General features: G+C 43.5%; 1 protein-coding gene and 1 long non-coding RNA gene across 4 annotated transcripts in view; both read right to left on the bottom strand.

Moving 5' to 3' along the window:
• Positions 1–214: 214 nt before the first annotated feature.
• Positions 215–15,639, bottom strand: Fabp12 (fatty acid binding protein 12). 3 transcript variants are annotated; one of them, NM_001439589.1, is given in 5 exon segments: positions 215–369; positions 1,885–1,986; positions 4,173–4,345; positions 5,940–6,060; positions 7,804–7,913. In NM_001439589.1, coding segments are annotated over 4 exon segments (399 nt in total). In that variant the 5' UTR covers positions 6,013–6,060; positions 7,804–7,913; the 3' UTR covers positions 215–318.
• LOC147996166 (uncharacterized) overlaps positions 10,511–21,751 on the bottom strand; it is a 44,200-nt gene continuing 32,959 nt past the window's right edge. Inside the window, exons 2-3 of the long non-coding RNA XR_015671288.1 lie at positions 13,443–13,519; positions 10,511–11,707 (exon numbers count right to left, since the gene is read on the bottom strand). This is a non-coding gene — a long non-coding RNA (uncharacterized LOC147996166). The remainder of the gene's footprint in view (positions 11,708–13,442; positions 13,520–21,751) is intronic.

The raw sequence follows: 21,751 nt of genomic DNA, 5'->3' as shown, positions 1-21,751 counted from the left end.
TGTTCAACCCCAGCATAACACTATGCTGAAGCAGTCAAGATTACATTTAATTAGGATAGGCGTCCTATGCCTTTTGGGAAGATAAAAATGAACATTGGTCCTCTCTGAGAGTCTGATGTAAGCTGTGAATTGTGCCAAGGAGTCTTTCCCCTCTCACAGGTTCCATTGCTAGACTCTGTCACCGCCGAAAGTTAAAAACTGAGCCACACGTTGATATTTGTGCAAGCATTCAAAGATTTTACTTGGGAGATTTATTGGAACAGCATCATTGGTTTGGGTGACAATTTGAGAGCTCTGAGACCTTGAGATGGAGTGTTCTTAAACTCTCTGGTATGTCCGAGTACAGGTGACATTATTCACTGCACTTTCCTAAAGGATAGAAAATGGAATATTTCAGTAAAGCGACCAAACTGACATGTAGAAAATATTAACTAAGTGCTGTCCACATGCGACAATTTGGAAAGAGACCTTATTAGATTATATGGATAGGTACTGCTTATATACATGTTATGCATATTGGGTCTATAGGTATGGAATTTGCAATTATATTTTCAGAGACATGAAAAAGAAGGAAATAGTTTGGAATCTGAGGCTCTTATTTAAGTATTTTATGGCTCTACATTGAAGCATCTTTGCAGTCTTACGCACTGCCCAGTTTTTAAAAAAGTACTAACTAACACAAATGTAACCTTGCATGGGTTTGACAGACAAATTCACATGGTGTTCAGTTCTCTCAGGAAGCCCTCTGAGGAGGTACTGTGTACCACTTAAGGAATTCAGCGTCATAAGGAGGTGAATGACTTGCCCAGAATTCTGATTCACAGAGATAAAACCTTGGAGTCTGAATCTAGCGTTCTTGTCCGTGAACTACACATTAGTTGCTACTATTGAACCCATTGTTTGCCTATTAGCTAATGTTACGAGAAGCTATAGACTAAATCCTGCCCTTTCAGTAAAATAATTAAATATTCACAAAGAAAAATTCAACCTTTCTTAGAGAAAGAAAAATGTTGCGTCTTGAGAGTGAGGAGAGCACTTTTTTTTTTGTTTGTTTGTTTTCCTTAGTGCGGTTTGCATCTTTCTGTTGAACTACATTACATTACCTCAGAGGTTACCAGAGATAGCTTTGTTTCTTTTCTTTTCTTTCATTTTGGTGTGGTAGAGTCTAGGTTAAGAATCAGACCTGGCTTCCCTCCCCTCTGTAGAAGAGGGAAGGGTGACCTGGAAAGTCTTCCTGAAGGGAGGAGAAAGGACTGAAAAGGAGGCAGGGGAGGGAAAGGGTGAGGTGAGATAGGGTGGAGTGGGATGGAAAATTGGCATTGAGTGACTGAGCTCTAATCCTAACACTCCACACTTTCTAGCTTTCTCTGTGTAGCTAAGTTAGTGAATGAATCTGTTTCCTGAACTCTTAGACAAGACAGTGTGCCTTACCTCACGGGATTAGTGTGAGGATTTCGTCAATGATAACGTGGGAATGTGTAGAAACACACCCTTGCCCTGACTTGTTGGTACTGATCCGTACACTAGAACCACCTCAGCACTTCAGCTCCACACCTTTCTAACTTAAGACTTTCTTTTCTCCTACAAAGTGACAAATCCGGCAAGCCACGGGGCAGAGGAGCACAACCTTCTGTCAGTGTTGAAACCCTGACTGCACAAGTGTTCACGTGTGAGTGGGAGGTGAGGGCACACACTATTTTTTAAATTCTTTTTAGAGCTTCAACGTCTCAATCCAAACAAGTTTCAAATTCTTAGGAAGATATGGTTATCTGCAAATGTTTCCTTTCAACTCTTGTAAGAGAAAAGAAGCCAGGGGCATTTTCTAGCTTTAGGGCAGGCACATGGGTACTTTTCTGGTAGATGAGGAAACGCCAGAGCACTTACCACCACCATCTTCCCGTCCACCAGCCTCCTGCGGATCGTGGCTTCTTTGCCATCCCAGTCCTGAACTTGAACCAAGGAGTCGTTATCTAAGACTACTGTACTCTGTAAAACAGAACCAAAGTTAGGTTGACGCATAGGAACCCTGATGTCTTAGAAGGTGTTTCATTCTAAGGTGACTTTGAGGATTTAAGGTTTTTTAGTTTTGTTTTTTTTGTTGTTGTTGTTGGTGGTGGTTTTTTGTTGTTGTTTTTTTTTTTTTTTTTTTTTTGGTTAGATGATTCTTTTGGGGAGAGGAATATTTTAAGAACTTTTTCTTTTAAATACTTATTTATTTATTACATATAAGTACACTGTCTCTGTCTTCAGACACACCAGAAGAGGGCATCAGATCCCATTACAGATGGCTGTGAGCCATAATGTGGTTGCTGGGAATTGAACTCAGGACCTCTGGGAGAGCAGCCAGTGCTCTTAACCACTGAGCCATCTCCTAAGCAACAACTTAAGGAAAACTTTATCTTTTACAGTTTAGAGAAGGTCTTATTGTTATGCATCGCAAGTAAGTGTCCTTTACAACCACAGGAGACTAGTTCACTGTCCCAGTGAGGCTGAAAGGAGAAAAGCCCCCTTTCTGATTCTCACCGGACAGCATCCCCCCAAGGTTGCTTTGTCTGTGCTATCTGCTCTTGCTTCTTTAGTCTCTCTTTACAATTTTATCACAGATAGCTGAGATCCCTTTATTAATTGTTTCAGTAAAAATTCTTTCAATTTACATGTACCGGCATTTGAAGTCTCACACTTATTAAACCTTTGTCAAAAGGGTGTAATATTATCCTTAGCAGAGATCAACTGAGGGCATTAACTCAAGAAAGAAAGAAAAAAAGAATTTGCTGATAAACTCTTATATAGCAACCACTGGGTGCTGGGAAACAGATAAAAAACTATCTTGAGATGATACAATCTACTATGGAGAAACTGATGACACACAATTAATAAAATACAGGCAAAGTATATAATATAAATAAATGCTGCATTTCACTTGGAGATATGAGATACAATTAAAAATTATGTGTGCCACTTTCTAGCCATGAATGAAGAGTCTGGAGCCTCTTTCTTTACCTTGTTCACTGAGGACACCAGGCTTGTAATGGTGCAGTTGCAAGAACAAGGTGTTTAGACCTCCTTTGGCCTGGGTCCTTGGAGATTAAAAGCCACAAAACTCTAACTCTCTCTCTCTCCCTCCCTCCCTGCCTCCCTTCTTCCCTCTCTCTCTGTCTCTAACACACACACACACACACACACACACACACACACACGCACGCACGCACGCACGCACAATTTCCTCATCTCCACCCCCAACACTTCATACGTATTCTGAGTTACAATAATTCTCTGTTGTTTTTAGCCTTTAAGAGCCTTAGGCTCATTTGTCACAGGATCATAACCTCACTGATATCAGCTAATACAAACTGTGCTTATTGTAAAATTCCACGTGAGAAATGAAAGGGAGCACTTTCGTTTCTGAGAGGGTTGAATACCAGTTTCGGTAGATCGCTCTCCAAATGTGGTCCACTGAGGACCAGTGCCGGACTGATTCAGTGTCTTGTATGCATTTTCAGGTGCCCACCCAAGAATTTGTCTCCCACCCAGGGGCAAATGTACCTGGCCAACTTCTCAGGACCTAGAGCCACCTCAGAAGAATCTTAAGGAGGAATGGTCTTGATCAGATTGGCCTGTTGGTACGTCTGGGGGGTTACCCTGATGGTTAACTGATGCAGGAAGCCCCAGCCTCCCTTGTATGGTATCATTCTCTGTGCTGAGAGATACCTGGGTGGGGGGAGGCTGAACGGTGTAAGGAACAACAACACCTACTACAGAAAAAGCAGGCGAGGATGTGTTTGTTTTCTCTCTGCTCTGGACTGCGGCTGTGATGCGATTAGCCGCATGACTTCCTGCCTTGACATCCCTGAAGTGATGAACCCCGACATGGAATGGTGAGTGAAATAAACCCTTTCTTCTCTGAGTTTCTTCTTGTCAGGGTGTTCAACTTGTTGGCAGAAATGAAACTAGAACAAGTAATAGAATACATTTCACACTTCCAAGGGAGAGAATGCAAGAATCCGAAGGGATCATAATGCTTATTTGCTTTCGAGATCTCCAGGCTTAGTGTTAGTGTTGAGGCAAAAGTTTGTCTAGGAGCCCCTTGAAATGAGTGTTGGCTGTTGCTGCCTAGTAAACCTCTCTAATTAACATCCACACGCAGGTTCTGGAAGGTCCTGTGCAGGCCTCACCTTGCTTTTTCGGCCACCTGGTGTGATTTCCTCAAACTCCTCTCCCAGCTTGAAGGAAATCTCCTTGTTCTTAAAGATGCTTTTGGTTTTGATGGTGATCCGATCTCCGTCTGTGCTGATGGTCACTACAGGCCTTGCCAGACAGCCTAGCTTCCTGATGGCTCTTCCTGCGCCTGGGAGGAGGGTGACAGGCAAATAGTTACGTCTGTTGTCGACTTCAAGGACTCCTTCTGTTTGCACAGCTCTTCCCCAAGGAGGAGGTTTCTGCAGTAGGCAGGCTTCATCCTATATGAATTCAAATATCTATTTTTCGCATTTACTTATCTGTGTGTGGTATTGTGTTCATGTGTTTGGGTTGTAACCTATTTAATGTCATTATTTTATTATTTAAAAAATTGCAAATAAATAAAAACATTATACATCGAAACTTACCAGACACAAAGTTTTATGCAACTCAGTACTATAAGACAAATTTACCATTAAATGTACAAATGGCATTGTGTGCATTATAAATGCTGTGCAGCCAACTCTTTATAGATAGGGGCTTAAACTTAGAATTAGTTCATTGGATATATTGGTATTCGTTTTTCCTTTCTTCTTATATTTATGTCTTGAGGATTTGAATGTCAGTAAATAAAGATACTTTTCCTGCATGTGCATCTTCTATGAGATGCACATGCCAAAGTTCGTTTTTTTTTCTATCCCCATTGAAGACTGATGCATTTCTATTTTTGCTGCTGTAAATAATGCTTCAGTGAACTGCCTTGTGCACACAGTTTTTGGTAGTCCATGTAGGAATGCTTTCAACAGAAATAGAATGCCATGGGAAGCAATATCTAAGGTAGAGTCTAGCACGTGACTTGGGGGAATGTTGTAATGAGTTTCTTCTGCTTCCTGTTTCACCGCATATATCAGGTTGGATAATAGCTTCCAAATTATTCATGTCCTAATTTCCAGACCCTGTGGATATTACCTCACCTGCTGAGGGAACTCACGAGGTGTGCAGCTCAGAGATTATGAGGAGGTTATCCTGGATGGTGAAAGAACCCTCTGTAACCATGGTATGCCCATAAGAGAATGGAGGCATTGGAGAGATGGCTCAGAGGGGAAAGAAAGGCCTTGTGTCCTAAATCCCATACCAGAACATACACAACATGGAATGAAAAACCAAGATTGCACAGAGATGTCCTCTGACCTCTACACCACACCTTGACACATGTGTACGTGCGTGTGCACACACACACACACACACACACACACACACATGCACACCGTGTTCACATACAATAAAACTAATAATGAAAATAATTTTTAAAGGAAAGAGACATTAGATTATAGAAGGGAAAAAGGCAGAGGGAATACAGCAGCAAGTGTAGTGAGGGGGCCGCCCTCCAAGGAGAGCCAGCGTTCATCAGAGGCGAGAAAACGAAAGTCCCTAAACATTAGAGCCGGTGTCTATAAAAACAGTTACAATTTTAAAGTATGTCTTCATCATGAATTATTTACTAAAATAGTTTGTTTAATAAGTGATGTATATGCATTTAGTTTCACTGGGTCCATGGCGATTATACCGACCTCAGTAGTTTGTACAGAACTGCATTTTGGTGGTAAATCAGCCTTTTTTTTTCTATGTGAAAAATTAGAGGGACCATATGACTCTTACTTCACACACATGTCACATGTCACCAAAGTGTCTTTCACACTGGATATAATGTATACATAAACACTGCTCATGCTACATATAATGTGCACATAAACATGCCTTACCCAATTCCTTCATGTAGTTTTCAAAATTTTCACAAGAAACAGATTTCCATGTTCCTTGAAGCTGGTCCACCATCGCGTCTCATTGAAAATTGCTTCATATGGATGTGTGCATTGGTGTTCCCTGAAATGGGTTTGGAACATGGTTCTAATTCAACTCTGAATACAGAAAACAGGAAGACGACCAGGAGAAAAATTATCTTATATCACAAGACTCCTGTGCCAGGTCTTTGTCCCTCAGGGGTGACCTGTAAAAAGCCACCAGGCTGGCTCACTGGTGCTTCTATATTTTTCTTGATACTTTGAACTAAAAGTCAGAGAGTATGCTTACGTAGTATCTAAGATTTGAAATTTTTGTAGTCAGGGGCCAGGCAGTGGTGGCAAACATCTTTAGCATGTCATGCAAAACCTCCACCAAAAAAAAAGGGGATGGGGCAGAACCACCATTATGTACTGCTGAGCAAAGGACTAACAAGCATGATAGAAAAGGACTGTTTCCCAAGCTTGTGGTCCAACTCCCATCAGCTGGTCTTGCTCCTACAGCACCAGACACTGTTAGTAAGCTCCTTAATACTTGCACTGGCTCAAAATATGTGACCAGAAGTAGGACAGGAAACACAGCAACTAGAGAACAGGACTGCAAACAGCAATCCGAAGGGCAAGCATCCAACCTTCTGTGCCACCAACCTGTGTGGACTTCCCGGTGGGTTCTGAGTGGTGCTTGTCTAAGGTTGGTTTATGGCCATTAAGAAGCATAGGTGTTACAGAATTCCTTAAGACAGGAAAGGTGGCACAGCTTCTGTTTTTCCCATTAAAATGTTCAGTCCTCATCAACTAAAGACAATTAACCAGCCCACAGTTTTTCTAACAATTATTCAACAAACCTAAATGGAGCCACCAGTGTTGTATGCCGAAAAAGACCAGGATACTTTGTGTACACTACTGACTAAATATCCCAGCTATCACGGGAAAGAGACAATAATGTTTTGGTTACTTCTTCTTTCTGAACCTAGGCAACCGGATATCATGGTTAACTTATGTTAATGTATAAACACTGTAAGTTTACGCCTACTCCATATAGTAGCCATGAGTAAGAGATGACCTGGTGGTTCTAAATAGAAGGCATTAAAATTCCCATGCCACTGCCCATGTTAGGTACATATTGTCCCTCCACCATAAGGACAGAGCTCCTTGTATGCTGAAACCTCCCTGAGCAAGACAACGTCACAGGGGAATGATGCTGCCCTGTGTCTGGTAACTTACACGTTTGGAAGACTGAACCATGACTCAGAGTTCAGGCTCTAGCTCCTGACTCCTCTATTCATGAGGCAGTGCCTCAAGTTCAAGCAGGAACTAACCCTCATGGGCAAGGCTGTTTTGTTGCTCCATTGTTCAAGTGATGGATGCCTTCTGATATTCTTTAATAAGAGCCAAACATCTCCGTTCCATTCTGCACCAACCATGCTTGTTTGCAAACCTCCAGTCTATCCTAGCAGAGTCCCAAACAGCCTACGTTACTAGGCTACCTGGTATTGCATCTGTATTCCTGTCCTAAGCCACTGCTCCCTCCACATGAAATAGGTGACAGATACAACTTTGTCTGTGGAAACAATTTCCCTCACTACTTCTTAAGCACCTTTCCAGTACCAAAGTAAATTAATAGCCATTACGACTCGTCCCAACACTGAGCTGGCTAACACATAAAGCGTGCGTGTGCATGCACACACACACACACACACACACACACACACACACATGCCCTTTAAATTGGCTTATTCCTGTCTCCATATTTTCCCAGGTACCATCTGAGGCTTCTGGTATTGTGATTGGTCACACTGAAGTCAGGGATACTTGTTTACGAGATTACCTTGGGACTTTAGGAGTTACTAAGCTTGATCTCAGACGCACAGGTAACTTATGGTGGACTGCTACACAGGTAACTCTTATGCTGCTGGGCCTGTGTGGGCTGATGACTCTGCACCCGAAGAATCCGTCTCATAATGGGTAGTTCCATCCCTGTTGAGTCCTCTATTTGAGAATTCCATCACTACTTGACTCCAGAACATGGGATTATGTTTTTTAATTAAAAGGCACATATGTCTCTGTTGCTAATGGTGTGACCTTGCCTTGAAACATCAGAAGTCTATCTCGTCCCATACGAACACTGGGCAATTCTATTTTTTTTCTGTCACTATAATCCAGCATCAGAGGGATTGTCAATCATGGCCCAAGTTGTTACTGTCTCCCCAACTTTCCCCAGATTGTCTTTATGAATGCTGCTCCACTCAAAGCAAGAAGACTTTCAACATAGTCTGGGGAACATTCCTTGATTATATCAATACCTTGAACCAAAGCTTTCTATAGATATGTTAGTAGTAGAGACAAAATACAGTAATTTGTATTTTGGAGAGATGACCTTAAGTGGCCTTGACTAAGCTGGACACCTCAGTCTACAAAAGTAGAAGGACCCTCAATAATGACCAATTTTGAAATTAGTTTTATTGTTTAGCTCTACGTGTGTGTCCATGTGTGGCTGGGTGCAGGTGAGTGCAGATGCCCTCCAGGGCTAGAGCTGCTAGGTCTGTCTGGAGGGTGAGTAGTTGTGAGCCACGTGGCATGGGTGCGAGGAACCGAACTCAGATCCTTTATGGGAGAAGAATCTCTTTTTAACCAATGAGCCATCTCTCGAGCCTCAGAATTATGCTCCGTTGTTTGCTTTTGGTTTTATTTGATGCAAGGTCTCACTATATGACCCTGATGGTCTGAAAATACCTATGCAGACCCAGACTGGCCTTGAGTGCACAGAAATCCCACTGGGATTCACGGACATGCACCACACCCAGTTCATCACCAATGTTAACTCTCCACACTCTGAATTACACATATCTTACCAATGCCTTCAGTACGCTAGGCTCTCCTCCATCATTCCTTCTGACACACACACACACACACACACACACACACACACACACACACACGATGCCTACCTACTTCCATCTCACCGGGCTATATCACAGCAGCAGCAGAGGTTAACACAGCCCTGGAACGAAGGTGCAGACACATACTGTCTGTTCCATGGAAATGCAGATTATGATTAGCTTTTCCAGTCTTTCTTGGTTGGGATACAGAATGGCTAGTCACTGTCTGCAACTGTGCAGTAAGGGGTGTTTATCTGTGCTTGGGAAATAAATACCCACCAAGTACAGCCAGCCATAGTTCTGGTAAGATCTGAGTTCGTAGCAGCCTACGGTCACCCAGGATGTAAGTGGCTTATGTGGCAAGCTAGCACAGTGGATTAAATAAGGTATGTGCTGTACCCTGCTTTCTGTGTTTTAGGTCAGCTACAGAGTGGCATGAATATCTGTCACTTGTCTCCATCACCATTACCAAATGCAGTTTTATTTTTGGTTCTGCTAGGAATGAATACAGAAGGCAGACATGCCACCAATGAGCCATCCTCTGAGCCCCCAAATATAACATTATTTGGTCTACTATTATTGCCAGATCAGGAAAACGGGTGAGGTTGGGGAGATGCCGCAATGTGCCCCCTGTTGAGGGAATTATATTCTTGGCTTTGGGCAGTAAAGGGCTGCCATCTGTTCCCACTTCCTTCAGATTCTCTCCATTCCCTTTCTTATCAGTGGGCCAAGCTCCATGGCAACCCTGGAAGAGCAACTGAAACTTTGTGGCTCTGCAGTCCCTCCCATTGGTGCATTTCTAATCACCTCTTAAATGATGTAGCTTCTGGACTCATGGAACATACTCATTTGAGTTTACACACACACACACACACACACACACACACACACACACACACACACTTTCTATAGAAAGATATGGACAGTAGACAGATGCACATTACAGCTTCAAACCACTACAAAGAAGATGGTCACCATGCAAGAGTTTCCAGCTTTGTGGCATACGGAATCTTGTCTAATCGATGTGAAGTAGAGCTGGGGAAACACTATGTGCACTTTAGTGCCTGCAGAATAAAAGATCCCCACCCTGTTTTCCTTCTCACATGGGGGACTTGAAGGAGACATACAAAATGCCTCCAATGTTACAAAAGAATTTAAAACCGTGCTACATGACCCGTGCTTTCATATGAATGCCTAACAACGTAGAATGAACCTATAGAAGAGGTATTTTTATTGCCCAATTTTTATTGAATTATTGGTTCATAACATTCATAATATTAATCTTATCAACATAAAACATTTTATTTTAACTTTTAAACTATATTTGAAAACTATGTTTGTTGCTGTAAAATTATAAAAAATGCTGTCTTTTTCCCCCACACGAGATCCGGCACCGCAGTGCCCCAAGACATCTGGTGGACATCTTCATCTCAGTCAGCAAAGCGTCTCACTTGCTCTGCTCCATCCCATATCACACTGCTGATGGCTTCTATCTGGGCCTGGCAACAATCTTTCTACCCATCCAGTTCCCAAGGCAGGTTGCCACCATGCCAGACATATACATCCCAATTCCGTGGCTGCCTAGTGTCTCCAGCCACTTCACACTCTCTTGAACTTAAATCGCCACATAAAAGAACACACAACACAATAACCTCTGATCCAATTGATAATATATAATTGCCCACCTAGACATCAAAGCCCTATATACATCCATCCCTTACAAACATTCATAACAACCTGTAAATGTGCAAAGAGGAATCTTAACATCCGCCTCCATGTTCTCTCCACTGCTTCTCCACCTCCTCCAGTCTCCTCCTCTCTCTAAAACTTTTCTCCCACCCACCCTCGCTTCCCGTCCAATGACAGGCCTCGGTCTGTCTTGTACCTGCCTTCACCTGTATGACATCCTACATGAGTCCATTCAACAAAAAGTTGCATTTCGATTCTTTTAAACATCTATGAGAGCAGAATATCAGTTTATTATATTCCAGAGGATGTAAGACTCCCAAGCCATGTACATTTTCAGACATAATAAATAACATCAAAAATGTAGAGGGACAGTGAAGAGAAAGAATTAGAGAAAAATATCATTTCCTTCCTCTTACTGGGAGTATATGTCTATTTAGTAAGACAGGGATCCTATATAACACCTATAAAAGATCTATTAGCAGTGTGGTATTTGGAAAATTATGATTATTCTACATCAGATTTCTACATTTTCACTACCATTTCTATAAAATGTAAGGCTATTTAAATAATTTGGGGGGCTTATAATGACATCATTTCTCCCTTCTTTTTCATCTTTCCAAACCTTCTCATGTACCATCCCTTCCTCTTTGTTTGTTCATTGTTACAAATGTATGTGTGCATGCTCTAAATATATAAATTCAACCTGCTCGGTCTGCACGATGCTCTGTGTGTGAATTTTTCAAGGCTTCTCTTCCCAGAAGGACTTTTCCCTTCAGCATTCCTTATGTGTCTATAATTTTTTTTGTGTGAAGGCTTGAAGTTTCATGAGCTTTTCCCCATCCATGTCAGCAAGTTTATTCATGTTGTGCTTGTTCAGGTCCTGTTTAAACAGCCATGTTGGTGAAACTATATGGGTGTAACTTCTGACATTTCTTAGAGACACGTTCTCACAGCAAATCCTCTGGTCCTCCGGCTCTTAGTCTTTCTTCCTCTCTTCCACAATGATCCCTGAGCCTTAGGAACAGGAGTAGTCTGGTTTATCAGTTGGAACTGGACTCCACACTCTGCCTTCTAGTTGGTTATGAGTTTCTGCGATGATCTGCATCTGTTTGTTGCAAAGAGAAGTTTCCTTGATGAGGGGTGAGGACTGCATTTAATCTGTGGCTATAGAGACGGATATTTAGAACGTAGTTAGGGGTTGTGCTGGTTACAGGTAAAGTGGTGATTGTAGGTTCTCCTCCAAGATTCATGACTTCAAAACCCTGAGTGGTTTTCTAGGTTTCCAGTACCTTGGCATGATTTTTCTACCTGAATAAATCTAACTAGAGAGCAGTTGGTTTCTGCCACGGTGTGCATGCCACTTCTACACGCTTAGGATTACCATGCTGTGCTGCTGCATGTGGTTTTTAGGCTCCTAACTGGGTAGGACTCTTGGCTGCTCCCCTTCTTTGGAAGCTTGCATAGCAACCTCTGTTACCATGAAAGCTCGTCCTTAGGGCCTTTAAGCCCTATGTCTGATGTGTATGGTGTCTTCAGAAAACCTTCTACATCTGGAGGGGGCCAAGGGAAATAGCAACAAGTTGTAATATTTGGGGAGACTTTGTACAACTGTAACAAACAACTCAAAAGGGGAGGGGGGCTTCTCAAGCCTGGCATTAGAGCTTTTGTTAAATGATCTGTGGTTCTTGTGGGGGGCATTGTTAGCCCAGAATTAAGTAGGTATTTTTAAGAAAATGTTGGCAAACTGAACCATGTGAGATCCACCCAATAAAATAAGCCTGTGGATGCTGGTAAACTGTATTGGGCTATGATTTCTTTCTGTCACAGGCTTGCAGCTAATTCAGGCTGGTGCTGGAATCCGCTGCCTGGTGCTTGCTGTGTGTCTCTAAGAAATCCTGTGGTTCAGATGAAGCACAGAGACGTGGAGGCTTCCTGCTGGGATGAATAAAGGACTAGGTGTCTGAGTCAGGAAGCCTGAGGCTTGTGATTTAGACCTGCTGGGTTCCCAAGCTTCAGTACCCTGGGTCCCTCCAGGAACCCAGCTGCTGCCTAAGTACTCCCCCCCATGTGTCCCTAAGTGACTCCAACCAACTGTTGTGGGGTAGCAGTGGCTCCAGGGGTTCCCCAGCATGGCTTGCTTTAATGAACTTTCTAAGTCACCCTGTCTTCTTACTCAGAATTTAGGCTTGGGAATATACATTATATTCTAGAGTTACTCCCAGATATGTCTCCAGTGTCTCTCTTGAGAGATGACTCAGGTCTAAGGCCCAGCAATTAGACAACTGTTCTAGACTCCAGCTTATGGGGTGGGGACATGTCTAAGGGTTTTAAGGGTGTGACCCTGGTGATTAGTGTTAATTGTCGCTTCACAATTATGATCACCTGGGAGACAGGACTCTGGGCATGCCCGTGGGGTTATTCTAATGTGGTCACTAGTGTGGGAATTCCTGCTGTACTTACTTGGGCAGGGGATTCGGGGCTTCATGAAATGAGAGAGGCAACTAGAGCACAGCAAGCAGGCTTCTGTAGCGCCTGGTGCCACTGGGCCTTCTCTCATGATGTAATTAGAACTGTGAGCTAAATGAAACCTCTTCCTCAAGTAGCCTTTGTCAGGATATCTTATCCCACAGTAGGACAAACGTTCAGGCACTGATCTAAGTCCAACAGCAATGCCTACGAAGACAAAGGTCCTACTATGGCCTGCTAAATCAAAAATTCTGGGGAAAGGGCCTCAAAACTGGTATTCTCAGCCAGTTGTCTGGGTAATGCTGATGCATGATGAAGTTTGAGATCTCATCCTCCATACTTAGAGTCATTTACAAAGAGAAAACTAGTAACTTTAGAAACTGAGCAGACATCCATCACCTTCCCATGTGACCCATACCTGGCACCGACTGACCTGAAGAGGATGAATTGATTGGCCTCTGTATCTTCCCACTGATCATCCAGAACCCAGACTGTGTCATAATGTAATAGCTGACATGCAAAGAGAAAAGAGGGAATTTCCACATGAGCCTCTGCAAAGTGCCAACGTCGTGACAACGAAAATCTGGGAAATTGCCACAAAATGGAGGAAACCAGAAAGATGTCACCAAATGGAGCCTATTTGCCAGCCAAGTGCCCTGCCAATCATGAAAAGGGGGCGGGGTTTGAGGAAGTTTGTTCATGAGTTGACAAAACATGGCTGGAAGCTGGGAGTTTCAAATCTACCTCTCAAGTTGAGGCTGTGGGGATTTGGTGGGATAGAGAAGCAGGATGATGTGAGACTTGGAAAGTGTTGGAGGTAAAGGGTGTTAGGAGCAGGTGCCACTTTTCTTTCCTGAATGAATGCTCAGAGGACAACAATGTTAACATTCTTCGAGGATGGAGACTTGAGCCTCTTACTTTGGAAGGTCGTCTATCAGACACTTGCTCAAGGGAAGGGCCAGTGGCTTTTGCCTATTTGAGCTCCCTCCAACTTCCTCGAAAACAGAGAAAACAAACAAACACACAGGCAAAATTGTGACCTCAGCAAAATTGGTGAAAGTCTTAACTCCACAGTCTCTAAACCATGACCAGGAAGAAGCTAGAGGGTGTATTTGGTTTTTCCCTTGGTTTCAATGACTCTGTTCAAAGCAGGGTCCTGACTTGGGACCTAGAATAGAAAACTACGTGAATGAAAAACAACAAGAACAGCAACAGAGAGGTTAGGGAAGCCTGTACTTACTTGTGTATGTGCTTGACAAATCCACACTAAAACGTGAAATGTTAGCAAATCGAGCCACTGTAGGAAGGCTGTATGGGAACTCTATATTGTGTTTGCAAGTTCCCTTGTAAACTGGAACTCATTCTAATATTTAAAAATTCAAAAAACAACATGACAAAAATTAAAAATAAAATTCAAGTGTGGTTGATAGACAGCTATACTGGTGTCCCCCAGGAGCTGCTGGCACAGCAGGTGATCAGAACTAACCCCCAGTTTTCTAAGAATATGCTGCCCATATGAGTCACACATGATAGAAATTAAAAAGTCCCCTCTTTATCATAAACCCAGAATTTATCCCAGTGCCCGTCAGCACTTGAAGCAAGCATCCATTTTGGCTTGACCACTGCAAACTCCCTCAGTTCACCAAGTCAGAGTATCCCCTCTGATGCAGCTCAAATTGTATCTTGTGTTTACAAGACATTTTCTTCCCTAAAATCCTAGGATTTGGATAGCACACATCTGAAATCCCAGCAGTCACAGGGCAAAGGTAGAAGGACCCAGGATTCAAGGCCTTCCTAAATGACACTGTCAGCCCCTATCAAAAATGGTAGAATGCTTGCCCAGAAAAGCAGAGCCCGAGAGTCAGTTCCCTACACCATGTGTCGCTTTTCCTATTCTGTGACCAGAGGACTACAAGAAGCAATCTAAGGGGAGGACGGGCTTATTAGCTCACAACCTAAGGACGGATATAATCCATCATGTGAGGAAGATGTGGCTGCAGGAGCATGAGGCAACAGTGAGGAGACAGGAGAGTAGACAGGAAGCAGGACCAAGCTGATAAACCAGAGACCGGCTTCCAACAGCCCACTTCCTACAGCAGGCTCCAGCCCCTAAGGATTCTACCTCCTTCCAAACATCACCACTACCTGGGGACCAAGTGTTCAAACACAGGAAACTCCAGGAGACTTTTTACATCTACACCATACCACCCCGCAAAACAGAACAACAGAAAATGACAAAATCTTGCCTTGCCTCTGATCTTTGAGACGATCTCTGTGTTTGAGTAGATGCTCCCTGCCACAGACTTCCCTGTAACTTTAATTTTTTTCAAACTTACTTTTAATGATGGTTCTTAAACACTTTAACCTCCCTTGTAGCCAGCCACCCACCAGAGGTAGTGAAAAAGAAAGGTTATGGGGAGGAAATGGACCTGTTTAGAAAGGTTCCTTGGAACAACTTTGGTCTACGTTGTCTGGAAATTGGCAGTTCAGTTCATAGGTTAGCAGCAGCAGCTCAATCCACTCAAAAACACCTCACAGATACTCCAGGTCTGTACAGTTGGGTTAGCAACAGCAGTGACATGACCTAGCAGGGACAGCCTAGGCTCAGCCTGCGAGTCAGCAGGAGGGACCTGGAGGGACACCAGGAGAAGTTTTCAGCTGTGCCTCTCTCAGGGAAGTGAAGATTAGGGAAGATGAGAGACCCACAAGCGTTGCACAGCTAGCTGTACCAGCAAGCTGAGCTCTGTCTCTGTCCCTCCATCGAGTCCTCTTGCCTCAGCCCAAGTCCATGGAGTCTGGACAAATGCAGCTCAACTACACAGCGTAAGGCAGAGCAATCCATGCATGGTGTTAGCAAAAGAATCATTAGGTGGTTGCTCTCTCCTGTGTCTGCTTCAGTGAAACGATCCTTCGAGAGTCTGCCTTAGTCTTTCCCGTGTCCACTTCAGGAAAACTCTCCTTCACATGTTTACCCCAGCACAACTGAATTTCCAAAGAACCCTCAAGTTTCCACCTCACTTCCCTTTTACAAGTAACCAACTGTGATGGCTGGAATGAAAATGACCCCCATACATTCACGTTTTGGATGCTTGAGCCATAGTTGGTGGAACTGTTTGGAACATTTTTGGAAATGTGGCCTGGTTGGAAGAGGTTTGTCACTGTCCATGGGCTTTGAGGTTTTGAAAGCCCACACCATTCTCAATTAGCTCTGCTTCTTGCCTGTGCATCCAGAGGTGAACATTCAGCTTCTGCTCAGGAGCCATGACTGCTGCCATGCGCCCTGTCACCATGGTCAAGGATGCTAATGGTCTGAAGCTGTCAGCTCAATCATGGTATCTTATTACAGCAGAGAGATGACTAAGACACCAGCCTGCCTGTTAGATACGACTGCCGGGGAGTCTCCAGCATGCCGGGCTGCTCAGGTTGCAGTGGGGTCTATATTTGAGCCAGCAAGCCAAGTATCACAAGTGAACCTTACCAGTATCTAACCAGTTTGCACTTTATTCCTTTTAATCTTCTCTTTTGAAAAATCTTGTTGCTGATAAACTGGAAAAGGATTTTTCTCACATTATGAACAGTGTATATAGAAAATTAACAGCTTTTACAACATTGATTACTCAAAATAGAGAAAACAAAAGTACAAAAATTTCACAAAGAATAGCAACAATAAAACACCAAGCTGGATGTGGTGGGGGGAGCATTTAGTCCTAGCATCTGAGGGGCTGGAGCAGGAGGATTCAGAGTTTAATATCAGCCTGGCTACATAAACCAAAGAAGGAAGGAAGGAAGGGAGGGAGGAAGGAGACAGAAAAGGGAAAGGGAGAAAAGAAAAAAGGAAAAGAAAGAAAAGAGAGAGCAAGGAAGAAGAGATAAGGGAGAAGAAAGTAAAAGGAGAGGAGAGGAGAGAAGAGGTGAAACGAGACAAGACGAAACGAGACAAGAGAAGAGAAGAGAAGAGAAGGGAAGGGAAGGGAAGGGAAGGGAAGGGAAGGGAAGGGAAGGGAAGGGAAGGGAAGGGAAGGGAAGGGAAGGGAAGGGAAGGGAAGAGAAGAGAAGAGAGGCTGGCGAGATGCTTCAGGAGTTCAGAACATTTGGTGCTCTTCCAGAGGACCCAGGTTCAGTTCCCAGCACCCATATGATGGCTCACAACTATCTGTACCTCCAGTTCTGGGGGACCTGGCTTCTTCTTAGAGGCACCAGTACACGTAAGGTACACAGACATACCTGCAGGCAGAACACTCATAACATAAGATGATATAAATAATTCTAAAAAGTAATTTTTTTAAAAAGGAAAAAAGTGCCAAACTTGGGAAGAGTAAGATCCCAACTCTGGTGCTAAGGGTGATGGTGAATAGCTTTGACTTTATTACACAGTCTAGGGAGAAAACCTTCACGGTATTCATGGGTGCATAGATACTTTGATGTGGCCTCTCACTTAAGAAACTGCGTTAATAGTTTCACCATCTAACTGAGTAGACACTGTGATGAAATACCCAGCATTAGAAGATGCTGTCATAGGAAGGAGAGCTTTTCTGCCCAGCTTTGGGATCATGAATGAGTTTATGAGCTGAATAACTTTCAGGTGTGGTATTGTATCAACCAAGAAATCAGAGATGAATGATGGCGTTCCAGGAGCGAATGCTTGTGATCCTTCTTCAGCAGGTCCAGGCCATGTCGGCGAATACACTGCCTCATACTTCATTCATAGTGACAAGTCCCAAGGCAGAAAACCAGTTAGTCCCAGGTGCAGCTCAAATCAGACTGAAGATCAGACTGAAGGTGATCGAGTGTTATTTTGAAATTAATTTAGAATGTTACAGGTGATTGATCAAGAATTGTCTTTAGAGGATACCTAAATCTAAATATTAGCAATCTTGAGAAGAAAAGGGATGAGTTCATTCATTTCTTTTTTTATGTGTGCTGATAGGAATTGAATCCAGGACCTCAAGCCTTTCAAAAAAAAAAAGCTTCTACCACTGAACCCTATGTCCAGCCCTCATATATATATAATGGTTGTGGATAAACTACAATAAATTGTTGGTGGAAATTTTTAGATGATGGGGTTTGGGGTAAGCCTTCCTTCCTTCCTATCTTTCTACTGTCTAATCGTTTCACTGTATCTGAAAGTACACTGTAGTTACAAAAATAAATTCTATCTTTGAAGGAAATTATATTCAGTAAGGTTCAGGAAGGACTGATAGGAAATGAGAGTTTACAACAGAGCTTGTTTTAAAGTGCCCTTCCAAGAAAGTAGACCATGAAAAATCAATTTGAAGTTGTGTGTGTTCATGGTAAAGTGCTTACCTGGCAGGCAGGAGGCCTTGGATTCAACCCTTAGCACAGACAATAGGCAAGGATTGTAAAATAAAAGGAAATGTAAGTATGGTCTGAGTAGGCAGAGGGAGGTTAACTAATGCATGTAGTAGAAGCAAACTGTGGTGACATGTTCGCCATCCCAGGAAGGCAGAGAAAAAGGATCATGAGTTCAAGGCCAGCCTGGGTTACATAGTGGGATCTTGCCCCCAAAATAAGAAGTGTCCAGTAGAAAGGTGGAAAAAGCATAGGAAACAAACACCCAGTTTTTAGAAAGAAAAAGAAGATCTAGAGGTCTGGAATAAATGAGAGTAGTTCTATGGGTACCATGTGAAGCAGGAAGAGTGGGCTGGCCCCAAACCCATGTACATATGGGCAACACTATTGGGACTCAGTGTGCATGTGTGTGTGTGTGTGTGTGTGTGTGTGTGTGTGTGTGTGTGTGTGCGCACGCGCGCGTGCGTGTGCATGACTGTGATGTACATCATAGAAGAAGGGGACATGAATCTGAGAAGTGGCGGGGAGGGGGATCATGGGAGGAGTTGGAGGGGGTAAAAGGGTAGAAATACTGTAATACAGTTTATTTGTGTATGGAATTTGCAAAAAAACAATAGTTCATGAATATAAAGAAATAAACAAACACCATTGTAAAAAAAAAAAAAGCAGGCACATAACTCTGGGGGAACCTGTCAGCACATAGGGAGGCATAAGAACGGAGAAAGCAGGCTGAAATGGAGACTCATTTAGTTTCTTAGGGCTGCTGTGACAAGTCTACCCGGAATGATGGCTTCCTACATCAGATAGCTTTCACAGTTTGGGATCTAGAAATCCCAAACAGGTGTCATCAGGGACATTTTTGAGGCTTTAAGGTAGAACCCTCTGTGGTCGTCTCAGTAAAAGCGACCCCCATAGGCTCTCAATAAAAGTGACCCCAATAGGCTCATGTGTTTGGATGCTTAGTCATCAAGGAGTGTCACTACTGCAGAGGGATTAGAAAGTGTGGCCTTGTTAGAGGACTTGTGTCACTCGGGGTGGGCTTTGAGGTTTCAAAAACTCAAGCCAGGCCCAGTGTGACTTTCTCTTCCTGCTGCCTTCGGATTCAGATGTAGATCTCAGCTACTTCTCCAGCACCATGCCTGCCTGTGTGCTGCCACACTTTCTGCCATGATGATAATGCACTAAGCCTCTGAACTGTAAGCCAGCCCCAAATAAGTGCTTTCCTTTGTAAGAGTTGCCATGGTCATGGCGTCTCTTCACAGGAGTAGAACACTTAGAAGCCTCCCTTCCTTTTTCAGATTCTAGTTTGCCTTGATGGGTGACTGCTTTGCTCCCAGATCTGCTCAGCTTCACATGGACTTCTCTTTGTGTGTGTGTGTGTGTGTGTGTTGGGGGAGTCTATTAAAAGAAACCTTGTTAGGGAGATGGCAATGCGGCTCAGTGGCTAAAAGAACAGGCTGTTAAACCTGATAAGCTGAGTCCTCTCCATGTGTCCACATGACAGGAGAGGCTGACTTCCACAAATGTCCCCTGACAACGCTGCACACATGTGCACATACGCCACACACAAAATTTCAACCAATTGTTTTGAAAGAAAACTTTTAATTGGATTTGGGGTCCATCTGGGAAATCCAAGAGTATATCTTATTGAGATTCTTACCTCTATCTGCAAAGAACCTTTTTCCAATAACAGTACATGCCCATGTTTCAGAGTGGAATATGGGCACATATTCAGTGTGGAGTGTGTCCCTTCAACTCATCATGGGAACAAGGTGGTCAGGAACTTGTGAGGACTGTCAAAAGCAGACAGGGCCTCTTTGTCTGCCTCAGACCATGAGAGGTGCACTCTGAAGGTTAACTAGAGAAAGACTGTTGGACTCTGTGTGATGCACCTTTATCTGGATTCTTTTGATTCAATCTTCTCCAATGTAATGAGAGAGATGACTAGGATGTAACCCCAGTGCTGCTGGAGTCCAGAGGGAAAGGTGAAATTTTTTTTATTAATTTATTTCTTCACTTTACATCTCAATCATAGTTCCCCCTCCTCCCTCTCCTTTTAGTCTCACCCTCACAGATCTGCCCCATTACCCTCTTCCCTTCTCCTCAGAGCTGGGGAAATCCCCAATGGGTACCAACCTGCCTGGGACATCAAGTCCCAGCATGACTAAGCATATCCTCTCCCATTGAGGCCCAACCAAACAGTCCAGCTAAGAGAAGGAGATCCAATGGGAGATAACAGAGTCAGAGACAGCCCCTGCTCCAATTGTTAGGGAACCCACATGAACACCAAGCTGTACATCATAAGCAGATGAATTTCACAGCACTCTCAGTGCTAAAATAGAAAATGACCAAAGTATTATGAAAGCTCAAAGGGAGAACACACACACACACACACACACACACACACACACACACACACACACACACGCACGCACGCACTGAAATGCAGGACTTTCTTGCGCCTGATGTGGTTCCTCAATGGTGACAGTAGATCTCTTCACCCAGATCTCAGTGACCAGGTGGATTCATTTGAGACAAGGCGGCAACTGACACTGGACTTCTGTCAGACTGACTTTTCTCTAGGATAAAAAGAGAATTTCCTAAGTGTTCTCTGGCTTAGAGAAAAGGAAGATTGGGAGGGCCCTTCCAGGAAGTGGCTTTGTGACCAGTGGTGCAGAGTCCAGAGTGCTCTGCGGTGTAGGAAGAGCTAGAGATACTGGAGGCCATGAAGGACTCTGGCAGGAAGAAACAAGGGGCAGCCAGTGAGGCTGGGACTCTTCTCAGGGGGCAGAGGATGTGGGTCCTACCATCTGGGACTGTAGAAAAAGGGAGGCCCTGGAGATGATTATGTTTTGTTTTTATAAGGGTGAGACATGATTGGATTCCCATTTTAGAAAAAATATTTTATGGGAAGGATTGATAAAATGAAAACTTGAGTCTGACAGAAGGCCAGTGTCCATTGATGCCACATTGCAAGAGAATCCATCTGGTCAGTGAAATACGGAGCAAAGACATCTTCAGTCACCGGTGTATGGAAAACCTGATCCTGCTGCTGGAAGTTCTGTAATTATTGTATTATATTTGTTTGTTTGATATTCTCTCTCTCTCTCTCTCTCTCTCTCTCTCTCTCTCTCTCTCTCTCTCCCTCTCCCTCTCCCTCTCCCTCTCCCCCCCTCCCCCCCTCTGTGTGTGTGTGTGGGGTGCACATGGAGGTCAGTGGACAGTACAGGAGTTAGTTCTCTCCTTCAACTTTGTGGGTCCCAGAGCTAAACTTTGACCCCAGCCTTGAAAGCATGGCCTTCTCCCACTGAGCCATGGCTGGCTCAGTCTTCATTTTTTTCGACTACAAAAGGCTGCTTAATTTTATATGCTTTTCCACAGATTAGTTTCACTACATATTACTGTTACAACTCCCCACCCACAGCCTCAATT

The sequence above is a fragment of the Rattus norvegicus genome, chromosome 2, assembly GCF_021556685.1.
Source record: "Rattus norvegicus strain SHRSP/BbbUtx chromosome 2, alternate assembly SHRSP_T2T, whole genome shotgun sequence".
NCBI lineage: Eukaryota > Metazoa > Chordata > Mammalia > Rodentia > Muridae > Rattus > Rattus norvegicus.
The sequence above is the reverse complement of the archived record's forward strand: the minus strand, read 5'-3'. Positions and strand labels throughout refer to the sequence as shown.

Coding starts and splice junctions, on each gene's coding strand:
- Fabp12 (XM_087630536.1), bottom strand. CDS start 6,012: ATGGTGGACCAGCTTCAAGGAACATGGAAATCTGTTTCTTGTGAAAAT. Junction 4,346..5,939: donor AAACTACATGAAGGAATTGG/GTAAGGCATGTT, acceptor CCCTCCTCCCAG/GCGCAGGAAGAGCCATCAGG. Junction 1,987..4,172: donor CAGGTGGCCGAAAAAGCAAG/GTGAGGCCTGCA, acceptor TCTGTTTTACAG/AGTACAGTAGTCTTAGATAA.